The sequence below is a fragment of the Centruroides vittatus genome, unplaced genomic scaffold, assembly GCF_030686945.1.
Source record: "Centruroides vittatus isolate TY-2023 unplaced genomic scaffold, ASM3068694v2 scaffold_3293, whole genome shotgun sequence".
In the NCBI taxonomy this organism is placed as follows: domain Eukaryota; kingdom Metazoa; phylum Arthropoda; class Arachnida; order Scorpiones; family Buthidae; genus Centruroides; species Centruroides vittatus.
In genome coordinates this window covers 1,026,887-1,045,529 of record NW_027122702.1, presented here as the reverse complement: position 1 = coordinate 1,045,529, position 18,643 = coordinate 1,026,887, and the positions used below count along the sequence as shown (strand labels likewise).

Below are 18,643 nucleotides of genomic sequence, written 5' to 3'. Positions count from 1 at the left end.
CAACCCGAATCAAAGAAGTTAATTTTAGTGTGTGTTTCTAGCAGAGAAGAGAAAAATGTCATAGATAAAAATGGTTTTTCTTTCTTTTTTTATTTTTGTTGTTATATTTAGAACCCAATTTGGCTGGAAGATATTCTATATGAAAAGTACAGAAAAGTTGAAGAATGTGAGGTTATCAAAAACTACAAATTTGTTCATATCTGTAGTAAAAAGGAGGCTAAAAGTGCAATTGTGAATTGCTAAATAATGTAGAATTTATGGGATCAAAAATTACAGTTGAGGTTTGGCCTAAACTAGTAATAGGAAGTAAAGAACAATGCTGTAGAAGTCATCAAGGTCACTGGTCTACGGAGTGTTTAAGAAATCCAAATGCTTTAATGGGAAATATGCCACCATCTTTTGTCTATTCTGATCAATCAATGCCAAAATATGGACTTGATAAAGAATACATATATGTTCTTTAATGTGAATTGCTTAATTCAATGACAAAAAAATGATCTTTTCTGGATGAGGTCTGCAAGGGAAAAGTGTAGGCTTCCAGCAAGCTGCATACACTTTTTTATGGGGTACCAGGCTTTAAGGCTGCTGAGACAATATACTCTAAAACTGCCAGTAGACTAAAATAATATATTCTGATGATATGTAAACTAATAATATATAGTTTATTCTCATCTTTTCACTAAACAAGGATTAGTTTGAATGTTCTTTGTCATGAATATCAGCTTAATTAGGATTGCATGATGGCATGAGACAAAAATCAAGAAAATAAAATTGTGTTGCCAAAGTCATGGGGACTGGGGAATGCTCATGACTGGCTTAGATACATCAGATGATTTTTGCAATGTGTATTTGTCACATAATTTTTATTATTATATACATTTTTTTTATTTACAGATACAAGAAAAATCTTAAAGCATTATATCTAGTCCACCCGACAAAGTTTATCCGCTTTGTGTGGCAAATTTTTCGACCTGCTATAAGGTTTGTGTAATTTTAATTTTAGGTCATAATTTTATGAAATGGAATGGATTACTTGTTGAATTTTTGACAGTATATATTTATTTAGTTAATAAATTTATTTAGAATCATTTTAATGACGAAATGTAATTAAAATAAATTATTTAACTAATAATGATAGACAATTATGCTAATTTTTAAGTAATTAAAATCAATTTAAAATTAATACTTTGTGATTTAATTTGGTTGATTGTATTTTAATTAAATTTTATTTCTGGTATTTTTCATCATTTTTATTTATATTTATATTCAGTACTTAAACTTTACTTCAAATTTTTGCTGGTTCTTTTTCTTCTTAAGTTGCTAGAAGAAGCATAATTAGTTACTGAAATACACAACACAGAAGTGATACATAACAGTATTGATACATTTTATTTAGATAATTAAATATATATATATATATATATATATATTAATTAATAAAATACTTAATTAAAATATTTCTCTCTCAAATAAAATGCTAATTTTTTAGTTATAAAAAGAAGTATTAAACATTAGGATTATTAAAGATGAAAATAGCATAGAAATAATAAAGCTTAAATCAAAATAATATTTCTTTGAGTGTTTATATAAATTTCATGAAAGGTTAATAATAATTATATGGTAATAACTTATGTGCTATGTAAAAATAAAATGAATCGTGCTATTGAATTGAAATGAATCATTGCTTTTGACTTTATAAAATGAAAGCATACAAACTTTTTTCATAATAAAAATTCATTTATGATATTCCAGAATACTTTCGAGTCCTTAGCTTCTATCAGCCTATCGTTAAGTTCGGATAAATATCTTTTCTTTTTTGCCTTTACAAAATTCCTGTACCATCTTTTGTTCTGTACATATTTCTTTAATTTTCAATTCAATTCATATTTATTTGTAATAGGCCAAGGCCTATTACAAATAAAGATGAATTGAATTGAAAATTGAATAAAAATTCATATTCAGAGAAATAAAACATTAAAAAGTAATTATTGCCTCTAATGTACTTTTTAACAGATCTGTTATAATTTTCTTTTATATTTTCAAATCATTGCATTTAACAGCAATATGACTACATGATTTCTTGAGAGATTTTTGTATGATTGCCATAGCCACAAAAATATGAAACTGTATCTCAAGAGCCATGTCTTGAAATGATGTTAATAATTCTAATATAAATAGTTCTAAGAAAACATATCATGGGATTATAATTTTATGTAGTTCATTTTTAATGTTAATACCATTCCTAAGAAAAACAAAAACAATGATTATTATATTTATTATATTTGAAGTATAATATAGCAGTGTTTTTGAATTTTGGTTCAGATATAGATATTAAATATAATTAATATATATAGTGTAAATATAAATAATAACAATTTATTTTAAACAATTGTGAGAAAATTTGATATTTAAATTTGTCTTTATATCTATTAATTTTATAATTTTATCATTTTAGTGTAAAATTTGGCAAGAAAATGATGTATGTAAATTATCTCCATGAGTTAAGACATCATCTTCACTTTGAACAATTAGCTATTCCTAAACCTGTTCTAGAGTAAGTGTTTTACATTAACTAAGATAAATAAACTGTTTTTTGAATAGTTTCCTTTTATTTGTTAATGTGTTCTCAAATATAAAAATGCCTTTAAACCCTTCAACTACCATATTCATTTTATTAAATTTATGAACTAGAACATTTGTGTAGAAATAATTCTACTGTAGATTCAAATATCATATTTTATCATTGGATAGTTATATTAAACTAATATTAACATCTGTGATATTTCAAAAATATATTTGCTTATTGATGATGAAAAATTATATTAAGTATAGAACTGGCTGTGTACTGCAAGGCAAGCAGAGATTGTAGGTTTAAGCCCTGTCCTGGGCCAGTTATTTTCTTCCAGATGATTCTAAAATTATTTAATAAATTATTAAAATCATAATTATTAATTTAGACAAGAGATGGTGCCTAATGTCTACCTCTAGTGACAAATTACTTAGTATTCAATTATTAAATAGTGGACTTATAGCCTGATAATTTGAGATGATCATTTGGTTATGTATCTATATATATCAGGCTTCAGAATGTATGATATAAAATTATGATAATTAATAAAACTAACTATTTCTTATTACATTTTTAAATTGACATATGCCGGGAGAAAAATGCTCATAAATTTTGAACTAATAGACATTTTCACTGATTTAAATTAAATAATTTTAAAATATTTCAATATATATTTGATACAAAATTATAAAATATTGTAAAAGTAAAAGTAAAAAATAAAAGTATTATAAATTAAGATTTTTTTAAATGTTTATAAATGGTTTTTGTTTTATCAATTTAAAAAATGAAATAAATATTATTACTTGTTTTGATATATGTAGGCATGATAAAAAATTATGTGAAGCTGCCAAAGGTTCTTGGTTTCTTTCTTCTCCAACTAGTACTTTTCATGTACCTCCAACAGTTCTTGATACTCAACAATTTCAAGTTTCTCTTCAATTGTAAGTATTAATATAAAAATTAAAGACTTATTAATGGTTGTGTAAATTAAATATCAAGAAATTTTTAATAAATTTGTTATTTTAAGCATTAAAGATCATAATAATGGAGATCCAATTCCAAGAGTTGTTAAAGAATGCATTCTTTACTTAAGCAGTGATAGTGGTAAAATGATTTTTTTGAACTTTCAATAAATATTAATAAAAATTCTGTGATTTCATTTTGTATTAAATAATAATTATTTAAATTACAATATATATTTTCTAAATGTAAATTTTTATATAAGTAGAATTTAATAGGATACTTCTAAAATTTATTTTTTTATTTCATAAATTTTTGAAAAGCTTTGGAAACTGAAGGAATATTCAGACGGTCTGCAAGTACTAAAGTTGTGAATGAAGTGCAAGCACTTTTTAATGAAGGTATTAAAAATTACGAATTATTAAAAATTATTATTGTCATCATTAATGAAATCAACACAAATTATTGACAAATTTTTTGAAAAGATATGAAATAAATATTTTTTTCTGATAACAAGTGTTTGATATAGATTGTATATGAATATACAATATCAATACTAATGATAAATGTATATCTTATTTAAATAAATTTATAATATCAATTATACTAATTAAGAATATATTCAAAATTAGAATTATTTTTTTTCATATGAAAGTTTAGTTCAGTAATTATTCTTTAAAATCTATAACATTGCAGAATATAGTAACAGATATTGAACACGGATATTTTATATATGTATATATATAAATGTGAATATTGTATCAAATTGCATGTAGACTATGCATCTTATGAAATTATGTATTTGTTACAATTAGTGGTGTGAAGTGTAAAATGACATGAATATCCATTCACTTACCTGAATGACCAAAGTAACAACCACAATTGTCATGTTACTTTGACCAAACATTCTTGTCATTTGTCGAAGCACATCAAACATTTATCTCTTTTGCTAAACATCGTGTTCTTTTAAGGTGAGTGTTGTCAACAATGAGCAAGCATCAACATAAATGATCTTAGTTATTGTTGAATGTCAATATAGTGAATTGTTTCTTGTTGTTTAATTTTTTTCTAGAACATTACATACTTATGATTAAAGAGGTTTATTTAGTTATGCAACACAGGATAACCCTATATATTTATTTTTTGGGGACTTGACTGCGTCTTATCATTTAAAAAAAATTAATGAATATAAACTTAAATAAAGCATAAACTATAGTGTAGGACCTATATCTCCTGGATAAGATGGCTTACAGGATAAATAAATAGTTTAGTGTGTATTAATTTAATCTTATTTATTCAAATAACTGTGGCCTGAATTATGTTTTGAGTTGCAATGCCTGTCTGCTACTTGGCAAGAACACCTTTTTTATCCCATAGTGCTTCAATTTTTTTGTTGTATTCATCAGAACTTAAACTTTTTGTCTCTCGTCTTCTCACTCACTGATTATTAAAACTTAATATAAAACTTTTTTTCCATTTTTCACTATTATCTAAAATTTAAAGATCAGAACAGGAATTAAAATAACATAAAATAAGGTTACATTATATGGAATGTGATTGCTGCAATGACAGTTCACATTATCTAAAGCAGCATTGATGCATTGTTGTTTTAACACATTGCCAATATTGCCTACAAGAGGGTGATTGATGTCCTTGCCCTGTCTACTCAGATCATTGCTCAGACAGTCTGAAAATGTCATAAATGACCAGTTATTCATGTGATTTCATATATTCAGATCATTGACTGTAATACATAAATTTTTAAATGCTTAGCTCTTTCTCACAAAAACAGGAAAATATTAAATTTTATTGCTAAGTAACTGAAACACTGACTTATACAGTATAATGCAATGCATATATACAAAGGAGTATATATTGCAAACTATTGCTTGATATCTGACTCTTTATTCTTATCTTTAAAAAATAATGTATTTTTTAAATTGCAAAAATATGATTACTAAATATAAAATATTTTTTAGTTTTGAAGTCTAATAGTGATGAAATATTTCTACTGAAAATGATGATTGTAAAAATAATAAGTTTATTTAGCATTTATGAATGACTATTTTGATGAATTATTCATGAATATAACATTAAATTAGATTTAATAAAAATGATATTAGTTTTAATATTAGGATATTTTATATTAAATATTTTTTAATTATAAAAAAATTTAGTAATTTTATTACAGCATTATAGTAAATAAATTACTTGTGATTTAAAAATTTTTAATATTAATTTCTAATTTCAATATATCCTTAAGATTTATAAAATACATCTGTATATAAAATGAATCTGAAATTTTTTTTAGGAAAACCTGTTAACTTTGAAGATTACAGTGACATTCATGTTCCAGCTGTGATACTGAAGTCATTTCTCAGAGAATTGGAAGAACCATTATTGACATTTGATTTATATGAAGATGTAATGACATTTCAAGGTAATTCAAAAATACAGTCAAATATTGATACTATAAATTATAATGTCATTTTATTAATTAAATTTCTTATTCTAAACAAAATTAGTCTAATTATAATTATAAGTTATTAATAATAACATAGTTTATTTAAAATTGTTAACTTAATTTAATGATTGCTTTAGGATAATTAACACAAAAATGTTTATGTTGAAAGAATTTCAATTATGTTTAAACTATATATAAAATTTTCAAACAATTTAAAACTTACTAATCCATTTTAGTAATTGATTATAATTTATTGCAATTTGTGCTATTATATACTTATCATAACAGCTGTTTTTGGTAGATTTCTTGCAATAGATACTAGACACTTTTAAGAGATACTAAAACCTGAAAAAAGTGTCTTACATTCAAGTAAATATGGTAGGTAGAAATTTATCAATGTGTATTAAAATTGACTTTCTCAATTAGTATCTATTGTACCATCATAAAAAATTAAAACAGTAATCCTATATATGTATAATTATTCAAAATTTCAAATTCCAAAAATTATGCAATGCAGTAAAAAAATATTTTAGATATACACATGTATATCTGAAATATTTTTTAGGCAGAGCAATAGTGAAGCCTCTTCTACAGAATTGTGTTCATTCTCAAAATCTGTTCAATTGATTTTGATTAAACTTTGCCATTTTACATTAGTTGCAATGAGGAATCCAAAAATGTAATAAAAAATAGAGGTCCACGAGTTTGTTTTCGATCGTATAAAGTATCACAAGCACACGCGACAAAGCGATATCACATGAATTGTGCAACTTTGTCATGTGATGTTTCATGGTTGCTAGCACACCTTCTATGGGGTTATAGAATTGAGTTCATTCTCAAAATTTAATGGGCCAATTTTGATAAAACTTTACCACTTTCTGTTAATTGCTTTGAGGAATTTGAAAATGTAATTGGGGGTCATTTAAATATAAAAAACAGGAGTCCATGATTTTGTTTCTGATATATGGTTACACTGTAATACATTGTCACTGTATTACAGTGATGCAACTGAGTGTGCCTAATGGAATTTATGCCTAGGGGTCTAAAATAAAAACAGCATTGCATGCACCTAATGGAAAATAATGCAAAAAACAAACAAAACACAAGAAGAAAGCAATTGATGCCAACACGGAGAGGCGATTCAAGAACAATATAATCGCCATCGATGGCTTTCTTCTTGCATCGCCTCTCCATGTTAGCAAGTGCAAAGTTTGCCTGTTTGCTTCCGTCAGGTACAAAGATTACCCTCCTCTATGCCTAACAGGTGCAGGAATCGTTTCTTTCTGGCTCTGCCTCAATTCTATCACAATACAACAAAGATGCATGATGTCCTAGTCTAAAAAGTATAACAAGATAAAGTAACAAAACTCTATTTAAAAATTGAAAAAAATTTATTATTACAAAGATATAGCTAGTAAGCAGTGGAATAAATTATTGTTTTAAAAGTTGATTCTAGTTTAAATTTTAGGACTAACTGTAAACTGATTTTTGTCATTTTTATTGACTCATTAATTAGATAAAATTTCAGATCTTTGGATAGTTAGACATTGTCTTTTTGGTATGAACATTATATTCATTGTATGAAACTATTATAGTTGTCTTCACAAGCTGTTTCTTAATACCAGTCAAAGCTATTGCTCATTTTATACACACTAAGGGTATAACAAAAGAGGCCTTTATGTCTGTGCTTGAAAATATTTATTTATTACAGAGGCCAACTGTCTCTGTTCAGTAAAGACCATCTGTTCCTAGTCTTTGTAATTATAATAAACTGTTACGATATGTATTGGTGGTGACACCAGCCGCCAACGAGAGCATCAGTCATCTGTCATACAACTTACCACGTGTATGTCCACTTGTAATGTATTTAATTAATAGTTTATAATAAATAGTTCTTAAACTTTACTAGTCTTAAATACAACCAAGATCCAACATTATAACATGGTGTCAGAATTATAGTCATCGTCATCTTCCTACTAGAGCAGCTCGAAATAATGAGTTCACTGGTCAGTAACGCAGGTCAGCCATCTTTAACTTTGTCCCATTTAAGTGGTCAACAGGAACTATGCGGCAATCCAGTTCCATTGTTATTATTAGAAGGAAATTTAGCTCATAACTGGTCAATCTGGTATCAGAAATTTAAAATATTTTTGCGGTCTAGTAATTTAGAAAGTGAAAGTGATTCCCGTAAAGTCACCATATTTTTACATTTTGTCAGAGAGATGCATTACAGGTTTTCAATTCCTTTAACTTGGATATGGACAGTTGTCAATATTTGGATGTAATAAAAAAATTTGAGTCACATTGTAAACCTAAAACTAATCTCGCGATTGAGAGATATAATTTTTTGACCAGAAGACAAAAACAAGAGGAGTCAATCGAAGACTTCGTAACTGCACTTAAGAACCTAAGCCTAACATGTGAGTTCAATAATCTCCGAGAGAGTTTGGTCCGAGACATGTTTATTTTTGGTTTGTTGTCAAATAATAAAGTCATCAGAGCTAGGCTACTTCAGGAAGAAGGCTTAACCTTAACGAAGGCCATCAGCATAGCTGAAAGCATCAAAATTACTCATCATCAGGCGGAGCAGATTGAAAAGAACAGTGATGCTCAGATACTCAAAGTCGAAAAGTTCAATCACAACAACATTTGTCATGGAAATCTACAAAATAAAGCAACAAGTAGCGGAGGAGGACAGTCTTAGGTGGTCATCGAGAATTGTCATCGGCAAAGTTCTCGAGGTTTCGTCAAACGGGTCAGGACAATCAATTATTATGTACACATTATGGACAGGTACATCAAAATAAATGTCCGGCTACTAATGCTGTCTGCAAGCTTTGTAACAAAGTAGGTCATTATGCAAAATGTTGTCGTACTAGACAAGTAAAATATGTTAATGTTAGTGATGATCGTGACCATGATAGTAATAAGTCGGATCTCTTTGTCATTAGATCTATTAGCAGTTATAACAATCGGTTAAGTGAGCCGTGGTTTCTAAAACTAAAGGTTAATAACAAAGTGTTAGAATGTAATTTGGATATAGGTGCTCAGGCTAATGTAATGTCAGTAAGAAATTATAAAAGTTTAAAATTGCTAGAAAAATACAACCTACGGCTGTAAGGCTTGCGTCATTCTCAGGAAACGATATACCAGTTTTGGGAATGGTGTTAGTCAATGGTATAATCAATAATAATTTGTCAGCTAGTATTCATTTTGTAATTACCAATACTGATAGTCAGACCATTATAGGGCTACCTACAATCCAAAGACTAGGTTTAGTCAAAAGAGTATTTAAAATCAATAATCATGAGTCAGTCCTGTTGCAGTACAAAGATGTATTCAAGGGTCTTGGTTGTCTACCAGGTGAATATGATATATCTGTTAACAAAGACATAGTACCAGTGATAGAACTGCTGTTAGTGATAGAAAAATACTGTTTATGTTAAATGAAAGGTTTAAAAAAGAACTGGAACGTATGCAATCTTTAGATGTTATAGCAAAAGTAAGTGAGCCTACCGAATGGGTAAATTCAGTCGTTATTGTTGAAAAGAAAGATAAGTCATTGCGAGTCTGTCTAGATCCAAGAAATCTGAATAGAGCAATAAAGAGGTGTCATTATCCATTACCAACTGTAGAAGAACTGAGGTCAAAATTAGCTGGTGCTAAGTATTTTTCAACTTTAGATGCACAGTCTGGATTCTGGATGATAAAACTGAGTGAAAACAGTTCGAGGTTAACCACATTTAATACGCCTTTTGGTAGATTTAGATTTAAGCGTCTTCCTTATGGTGTGTCAAGTGCCCCAGAAATTTTCAATAAAATCATGACTGACTGGTTCTCAGACATACAAGGAATCATGATATATCTTGATGATATACTGATTTATAGTCAAACATTAGAATCCCATAACGAAATACTGCAAAAAGTTCTAGAAAAAGCTCGTCAAATTAATTTAAAGTTTAATAAAGATAAGTGTCATTTTCTAATGAGAGAAGTCAAGTATTTAGGTCACATTTTTAGTCAAAATGGTATGTGTCCTTATCCAGCTAAAGTTAGTGCAATATGTCATATACCAGCACCAAAGGATATAACAGAACTTAAACGTTTTTTTGGGAATGGTAAATTATTTGGGATCTTACATTGATAACTTAGCTGATAAAATAGTCAACCTATGTCTATTGTTAAGAAATAATATAGCATTTCATTGGTCAGAGAAACAGCAGTCAGAGTTTCAACTATTAAAAGAGTTAATAAGCAATGCTCCAGTCTTAACTTACCATCCTAATCAGCCTTTAACATTGTCTGTGGATAGTTCAAAGGCAGCAGTTGGTGCAGTCATACTACAAAACAAGAGACCCATAGCCTATTCATCAAAGTCATTGACAGAGTTATGCTCAAATAGAAAAAGAGCTGTATGCAATTCAGTATGGTTGTAACCGGTTTTCGTCAATATATTTATGGTCATTGGGTCATTGTGGAAACTGTTCATAAACCTTTGGAGACATTATTTAAGAAACCATTGTCTGAAGTGCCAGTGCATCTACAGCGTATGATGCTGAATCTGCAACAATATGATCTGAATGTTACATATAAACCAGGCAAATTCCTGTTCATAGCAGATGCTTTAAGTAGGGCTCCAGTAGATCTACCCAATGCAGAGGATTCTCTAGAGGAAGGTCTCTGTATACATGCAAACTTATTGATGACTAATCTTGCAGTGTCCCCTGAACGTCTAGAAGAGATTAAACTAGTGACCCTGATGGATGCAGATCTCCAAATCATTATGAAATATTGTCTTACAGAGTGGCCTACATCAAGAAACAAGCTTGACTGTCAATTAAAACCTTACTTTAATATACGTCAAGAACTACATGTCATCAATGGTTTATTGTTTAAAGGTCGTCTACTTGTAATTCCTTTAAGTCTTCGTTCCAAAATATTAGACGTTATTCATGAAGGTCATTTAGGCATCAAAAAATGCAAAGACAAGCAAGAAGTGTTGTATATTGGCCAAACTTAAATGTCGATATAAAAAACAAAGTAGAACAATGTCATGCCTGCATTAAATTTAGAAGAGCAAAAACCTATTATGACCAGCACACTGAAATATTATCTCCTTTAAAGGAATGTGATGAAGTATACTATAGAAAGAGTCCAAAAGAACCTCGGTCATCTGCTTCTGTTGTCAAAGTTGGTCTGATGCCTAGAACATATGTCATTACAACACCAGATGGAATTCACTATAGAAGAAACAGACATCATTTATTGAAGACTCCAGAACAACAGAAATGCCAACTTGGAAAATAAAAGATACAGTTAACAGCATGCCTATATCTAGTCCAATTACTCCTGAGCAGGTGAACAGTCAAACAGAACCTGACAAAATAACTGAAGCAGTCTCAGCACAGCCCCAAGTTCTGACAACCCGCTCTGGCAGGCAGATAAGTAAGCCTTGCAGATTTTCCTTTACTGAGAATGACGAAAGTCCATAAAATTTGTAAACATACTATATTGTTAATGTTTGTATTTTCAAAAAAAGGGGGGGCGTGTTACGATATGTATTGGTGGCGACACCAGCGGCCAACAAGAGCATCGGTAGTCAGTCGTCTGTCATACAACTTACCACATGTATGTCCACTTGTAATGTATTTAATTAATAGTTTAGTAAAGTTTAAGAACTATTTATTATAGTCTTAAATACAACCAAGATCCAACATTATAACATAAACCAACAATGAATTGCTCAACTTTCCTGGCAACATTTAAAATTTTGGTGGCACCATTCACTATGATATTTTATTTTAAAAAACTTTTTATATTTGTAACTATTATAAAATGGCAAAATGATTAATTTTGAGGATAGGGATGAGTTTTATAAAAAAAATTGCAAATGCTAATAATGAGTAAAATTGTCATTAAATCTGACCTTACTGAAGATACACATGACCCCCATTATCTCCCCATCCTGTCGACCTTTAACTACCAAAATTTAATAACATCAATTTCCCTAATAAAAACAAACCTCCCTGCAAAATTTCAGAAATTTTTGACAAAAAGCACAAGAGTTATTAAGCGTCAACGAGGACGAACAAAATCATGCCCCCACTTACTAATATCCATACATACAGAAAAAAATTCAAATTTTTTACAGTTCTTGAAAATTTCAAGCTGTCCTAAGTCCAAAAATGTAAAAATCTGGGGATCATTTTTTGCTGGATTGTCATACTTTCCCTCTGTTATAATAGCTGAAAAAGTAAAAAGAGAATATCATTTATACAATTGCACCGGTCCACCTGTGTGATTGTAGATATCCTGTCTACCTTGAAATGTTGAACAGTCACTTGATTCAATGATGAATGGTGGTACATCTGGATAGCACCTTATATACAGCGTGTTGGACAGAAATTATTGTATTTGCAGTATAAATACAAAATTTATATATTGGACATTCAAAAGTTGTTCTTGATGACTTCACTAAAGCTACCCAAAAATGTCTAGTTTCTCCCTGAAACAATATCCTGTACTTGAGCCAATGCCCAAGATTAAGGAAGACGACACTTCTTTTTAATTAATGTCAGTGTTTCTGTTGTTTATATTTCATTAACTAAATCCATCATTTTTGGCATCGTTGTAATTGAAACAGATATTATTGTTGCAATATATTATTGACATCAAAATTCTTGTCTGGCTGCTGTAATAGTTTCCACCTGGTTAAATAGTTGGTAAATAGTTGCATGAGCTTAGGATACATACAATAATAAATCTTTTATTAAGAAGTGGGTAGAAGTCATCATTCTAAGGTTATTAAGATTAATGAAGACTGAGGGTATTGGATTAGAATTTAGGCAAGCTTCAATTTGAAAATATGGTTGGTAACTTTATAAGTTGCCATTTTAAAATTACAAAAGCCAGCTTTGTCTTTCTACAGTCTTTTTAGGTGATATTTGACAGATTTGATTCCAGCCTCCTAAATGCCAATTTATACAACTAGATCATCAAAATGGCAGTCAAAACAGGCATTTTGATTATTTTGTAGTTGTGATTTTGAGCTAATTGATATTTCATTTAGTTTATTTTTGTCTCTCAAATTTTGAAAGTGTTGTTTATTATTAACCAAATGTTAATACATTTTCTCTCAAACATTGAGTTTCTTAATGCTGCCAAGAAAGACTTAATGGAGATCAGTTTTTAGTTTGAAATGCACAGCATGGATTGTGAGACAAATTAATAGAGCAATGTTATTCTTAAGTATTGCTGTCATCTGGATTTGCATTATATACACACACAGAATTTGCATAATATAATCCACAGTTTAAGAATGCACAGGCTACACACAACCTTTAGTGTGTTCATTATCCAGTAAGATTGTTCCAAAAATAGGCTCTCAAGTTGTTATAGCTAAATGTAAAATAATTTAGTGTTCTTCCTTCATAACTATTAATTTGATTGAAGTCTGTATTCTGTAGTTTTTTTAACCTGATTGTTCAATTGTTACAATCATCATCATGATTGTAACAGTTCATTGAGGGAATAGAATCTATTGTCTGTACTTTGAATTATGACACAGGATAACATGGATTTCAGAGTGTATCATTCTGACATATCTTGACCAATGTCTGATGTATGTGATTGAGATGGCCAAGAAAAAGACTATTATTAAGTCAGAAAATTTAATGAAAACGAATTTTATAAATTCTTAACATAATTTTAATGGCATTTTTAATTTCAGGTTTATGAAAATTTATTTAAGAAAATGAAGAAAAGTTTTGTAATTAAAGCATTTGGTTTTAATCTTTTTTTTAGAGCTGGATCCAATTGAAAAATTACCAGTTGCTCGATCACTTATTCTAAACAGTTTGCCAGAAGATAATTATGAATTATTAAGATTTATAGTAGAATTTCTTGTAAAAGTAAGTTATAAATTATGTTTGGTTAATAGAAACTTTAATCTTAATATTTAAAATTGGAACTTTACATTCTATCATGCACATATAAAATTATATATTAAATTTAATTTCAGGTGATGGATTGCAGTGACCTTAATAAGATGACAGCTTCCAATTTGGCCATTGTATTTGCTCCAAATCTTTTATGGTCACAAAACCAGCAGGCTTCTCTATCTTCCATATCTCATATAAATCATTTTACAGAATTTCTACTGAAACATCACAATTTGATATTTATAAAGTAAATCTTTTGGGAACAAGTAAATAATTCATACTGACTATTTATTAATGATAATTAACCTGACCCAAACAGATTCAGATTGAACCTAGTGGTTCTGCATATTCTCTAAAATTTTACATTTGAATAATTAAAGTAAAACAAATTTCTATTAATTGTAAAAGGACCAGTGACAAACTCAAAGATTGCACTGTACATATCATGTCCGTGTTCTAACTGCACTTGCATGTTTGTATGAAAATGTATTGTAAAGCATATGATTTATATAATGGAAAATTTTTATATACTGTAAATAACAAAGTTTTGTCTATTAAACTATAAATATTTCAAAAACTTATCAAAGGTGTACAGTATCACAAAACATCATTATTTTAGGAATTAAACACTTCGGAATATATCTGCAATCCAGATTGCTGGCCTAGTATACGAAAAATGAAATTTGTTTTCTATTAGTTAAATGAGATTTTTAAATCTCTAATAACTAATATTTGTTAACTTTTTTAGGGAGAGGGGAATAAATTTTTAAAATGGTTGATTGGTTGTTATTTACAGTATATGCAAATCAGGGATATTGCTCATAATGGCCAATCTAGAATATTGAATTTTCAAATTACTTTATATCAAATGAATTTCTTAAAAAACAACAAAAAAAAACAATCTTTGATCTCCTCATTTCTGGAAGACAGAACTAGTATATGATTTCATAGCATTAATTTGCTATAAAATTAAAATACTAAAATAAAAAAATTAAAAATTTTATATAATTAGCTGCACTTAGCTGAAGACTTCTGCACCATGATTACTTCAGATCAATTGGAAGTATTTTGCTTTAAACTTTGCTTTGTCAAGGTATATACTGCAATATATTTGGTGATTTTTTTATGGTGAATGCAGCACGAGTTTGATTATATGGTATATCTACCATTATGCAAAGAAATTTACCATTTTGCTTATTTCATTTTACCTATTATGGTTTTTTTCCCTCTCTATATAAAAGTATGATGGCTAAATATTTATTACTTGGTGCTACAAGATATATCTACTATAATTTTCATTTTTATATACATATATATTTTTTTTAACCACAAAAGCAGTAGTAATAAAAAAATTCCAAAACAAAACAATTTTGTTTTCAATATATATATAGATATATAACATCTCTTAAAATTATTTTTTATGTTATGAATATTTCCTATTAAAATAAATTTTGTACATAATGCAAATTTCCTTTTAATAATAATAATAATAATAATAATAATTTACAGAAAGCTGGTCTTTCTGCACTAATTTTCAAATTTGTGTATTGTGCTTGTTAAATAGTCAGTTTTATTTACACAGATAAAAAAATAATATATCTTTTTTTTATTTAATAATTGTGCAATCTTCTGTAACAAGGCATTGAATACATATAGTCATTTGCTAATCATAAAATGAGATATTTTTTTCTGATTCTTTGAAAGCTCAATTGAAATTTTATTCCTTAATATGTTATAGGGTTTGAAATATAAATTTGTTAGATATTATAAATTATATGTCATGCTATTTTGAATTTGTTTGTATCTGTTTTCAGCATAGATACATATTCTCATCATTTTAATTTTTTGTATAAATATACATATATATAATTATTATATCATTATTGTTGTATGTTAATTTTGTTCCATGATAATTTTCTTCTGTATTACTTTGTATATATTAAAAAAAATTATGACAATGAATTTTTTATATCTTTTGTTACAAATTTACCGTCTAATCTTGCCAGGGTTCCCAAGCATATTGATGAAAAACTGGATTTGCCGCTGGGTCCGCTGGAACTTTTCCGGGTGGTACAGCTGTCTTGCTCCATGCCATAACACTTTTAATTAATTCTTTTAAAATCTGTACATTTTTAAATTTAAAGAAATTAAATAAATAAATGGGATTTGAATAGTATATTTATGAAATTACCTTTGGATTAGATTTAGCTAAATTGTTGTATTCACAAGGATCATCTGCAATATTGAAGAGACAAGGAGAGTGTATATCAATACATTCGTGTGTTTTATTTACAGGAGGAGGTTGTTTGCAAGTAATGATATAACTTTTTTCTTTATCCAAATTCCATCCTTTTGATTTTAGAATATTTTCCACCGGAGATGTATTTGAGAAAGTACAATCTGGTTTCTCATTTCCAATTGTAGGGTACCATCCATCATATTCTCCATGAAACACTGTTCCAATTACAATCTTATAATCTCCCCTTCTTAAAGCGGCATTCTTCCAAATAGGATCTATGTTATGGAGAATTTCTTCACGAGGTGAAGGTAAATTAAATAATAAACTTTTCCACATATCATGTCCATATATAGAACCTAAATCACTTACTTCACCACCTAATAAGAGAACATAATTAGATATATATTAGTATTATTATAATATCTATTTTCTGTTTTTTACTTACCAGCAGCAGAATATAAAGTTGGCAACCAGTCACATATATGCATCAAATAATTATAAGAGTTATAATGGGATTTATTTAAAAAGGAAGTCCAAAATATGGCATTGGCTTTCACTCCACCTTCCCACAAAGTATATTTACTTCCTCTTAATGGCCAATTAGAACCAACACTTTGATCAATTCCTCCAGCTGCTCCACCATTATCACTTGTAAAAACTATTACAGAATTTTCTAACATAGATGTTTCATTTAGAGCCATAAATATTTTACCAATGCTGTCATCTAATGCTGATATCATACCTATTTTTAATTTAAAATATCATTACACTTTTGTTATTAGTGAAATAAATTTTGAAGACTCAAAATTACCTGCAAAGATTCTTCTTCTGTTATCATTAATGTGAGAAAATCTGTTTACATAATTAGGTGGTGCTTGGAATAAATCATAGGAATTAGCTACATGAACAGCTAAATGTGCTACATACAGAAAGAGAGGCTAAAAAGAAATACACATTACAATCATATCTTTTAATTGTTCATGAATGAAATAGATAATACCTGAGATGAATTATGCTTATTAATTAATTCTATTGCTCTTTGTGTAAAAAGATCTGTTGCATATTTTCCTGCTTCGTTTCTAATAGTTTTTAGACCATTATGAAAATCTGTACCCCAACCTACAGACTAAATAAAGTATAAATTAGCATGTTTTTGAATAAAAGAAATGTAAGAGCCAGTCAACATACCGACTCTGCAGTATGGTCATAATAATCTTCGTGGCCAGTCCAGTATCCGTAATGACTGTCAAAACCCCTCATTGTTGGTGTAGCTTCTTTCCGATTAAACCCTAAATGCCACTAACAGATTAAGTGATTAAAATAATTATAGAATACTGGAATTTGTTTGTATATATTTAGAAGCGAGCTTACTTTTCCTATAGCATGAGTAGCATATCCCAAATTTTTTAAATGCTGAGGAAGAGTAGTTATATTTAGAGGCAGACCCCAAGGTTCACCAGCGTATATGACGTCATGTTGCAGACCTGCAGGCATATTAATTTTATATCAATTGATTAATTTTTGTATAAATGCATGCAGTCTATAATACTAACCTAAATGAATCGGATGCTTCCCAGACATTAAAGCTCCTCTGGAAGGCGTACATATCGGAGAGACGTAATAATTATTTAAGTGGACTCCGGCTCGTCCGAATGCATCCAAATTTGGTGTGGGAACTTGCTGCGAACCATGGAATTGAACATCATTCCACCCCTAAAGAAAGTATTCAGTAATTTCAAAATAACGCAAAACAATAGTTAGTATACTTTAAATCTTCAATTTCCTTCTCTTAACATTAACCAGAAAAAAAAATCTATTGCATAGAGACTTGCAACTCAAATGAAATTTAGAACTGTAAACACTATATCAAAACAACAACAAACAATTTCATATTAATAAATACACTTACTAGATCATCTGCCACAATAATAATAATATTTGGTGGTTGCTCAGAAATCACAGGACAGAGGAAAATCAATAAGGAAGCTAACCTAATTCTGTTCATTGTAGAATATGATCATCATATGTTAAGACGAAAGTATTTCAATTGTGTAATACATACACATACCAGCTATCTGGCATGAATCGCCCTTTGATATCTGATTATGATGCCAGATGTTAAAATTTAACCGTTGGTGGAATTAATGGCGGAATACATTTGCTGTCCTATTTATTGTGTGTAAGAAACATACGATAAAAGATTATTTCCATGTTTGTTTATTGATTTTTTTTTTTTTTTTTTTTTACTAACGTTCGTGTAATATTTCATATAATAATTTCAGAATTTATTGTATATTTAAAATTTAAAACTGAAGAATATAAATTAAATTGATTGTAAATTTTTATTTTTATGAGAGATTAATTTAGCTTCGGTGTGCCCAAGATCGAAGCCGGGTGATAATCCAGAAATTTTTCGCGGGTGATCAGGTTCCTTCTTCATCATTAGCCGCCCCATTGTGGGCCTAGACGAA

General features: G+C 28.7%; 2 protein-coding genes across 3 annotated transcripts in view; one reads left to right on the top strand and one right to left on the bottom strand.

Moving 5' to 3' along the window:
• Positions 1–16,109, top strand: part of RhoGAP68F (Rho GTPase activating protein at 68F) — a 50,269-nt gene extending 34,160 nt beyond the window's left edge. Inside the window, exons 6-14 of one of the 2 annotated variants that reach the window (XM_067286230.1) lie at positions 895–981; positions 2,456–2,554; positions 3,391–3,510; positions 3,597–3,673; positions 3,853–3,930; positions 5,841–5,969; positions 13,797–13,903; positions 14,014–14,180; positions 15,940–16,109. In XM_067286230.1, the coding sequence (XP_067142331.1) occupies positions 895–981; positions 2,456–2,554; positions 3,391–3,510; positions 3,597–3,673; positions 3,853–3,930; positions 5,841–5,969; positions 13,797–13,903; positions 14,014–14,180; positions 15,940–16,030 (955 nt within the window). In that variant the 3' untranslated portion in view covers positions 16,031–16,109. Of the gene's footprint in view, positions 1–894; positions 982–2,455; positions 2,555–3,390; positions 3,511–3,596; positions 3,674–3,852; positions 3,931–5,840; positions 5,970–13,796; positions 13,904–14,013; positions 14,200–15,939 lie in introns of both variants that reach the window. The other variant, XM_067286231.1, reaches the window with a different exon arrangement.
• Positions 16,110–16,112: 3 nt separating this feature from the next.
• Positions 16,113–18,177, bottom strand: LOC136988359 (arylsulfatase B-like). The gene is made up of 8 exons (XM_067286246.1): positions 18,082–18,177; positions 17,726–17,885; positions 17,544–17,656; positions 17,361–17,471; positions 17,173–17,298; positions 16,984–17,110; positions 16,618–16,914; positions 16,113–16,549 (listed from the first exon to the last, which is right to left on the bottom strand). The coding sequence occupies exons 1-8, from the start codon at positions 18,175–18,177 to the stop codon at positions 16,113–16,115; spliced, it is 1,467 nt and encodes a 488-aa protein (XP_067142347.1).
• Between the last annotated feature and the right edge of the window lie 466 nt (positions 18,178–18,643).

What these genes read in the sequence shown, in the direction of transcription:
- LOC136988359 (XM_067286246.1), bottom strand. Translation starts at nt 18,177, where the DNA reads ATGAACAGAATTAGGTTAGCTTCCTTATTGATTTTCCTCTGTCCTGTG. An exon ending in TTATTGTGGCAGATGATCTA is followed by an intron (nt 17,886 to 18,081) that starts GTAAGTGTATTT and finishes TACTTTCTTTAG; the next exon opens with GGGTGGAATGATGTTCAATT. An exon ending in CTACTCATGCTATAGGAAAA is followed by an intron (nt 17,472 to 17,543) that starts GTAAGCTCGCTT and finishes TTAATCTGTTAG; the next exon opens with TGGCATTTAGGGTTTAATCG.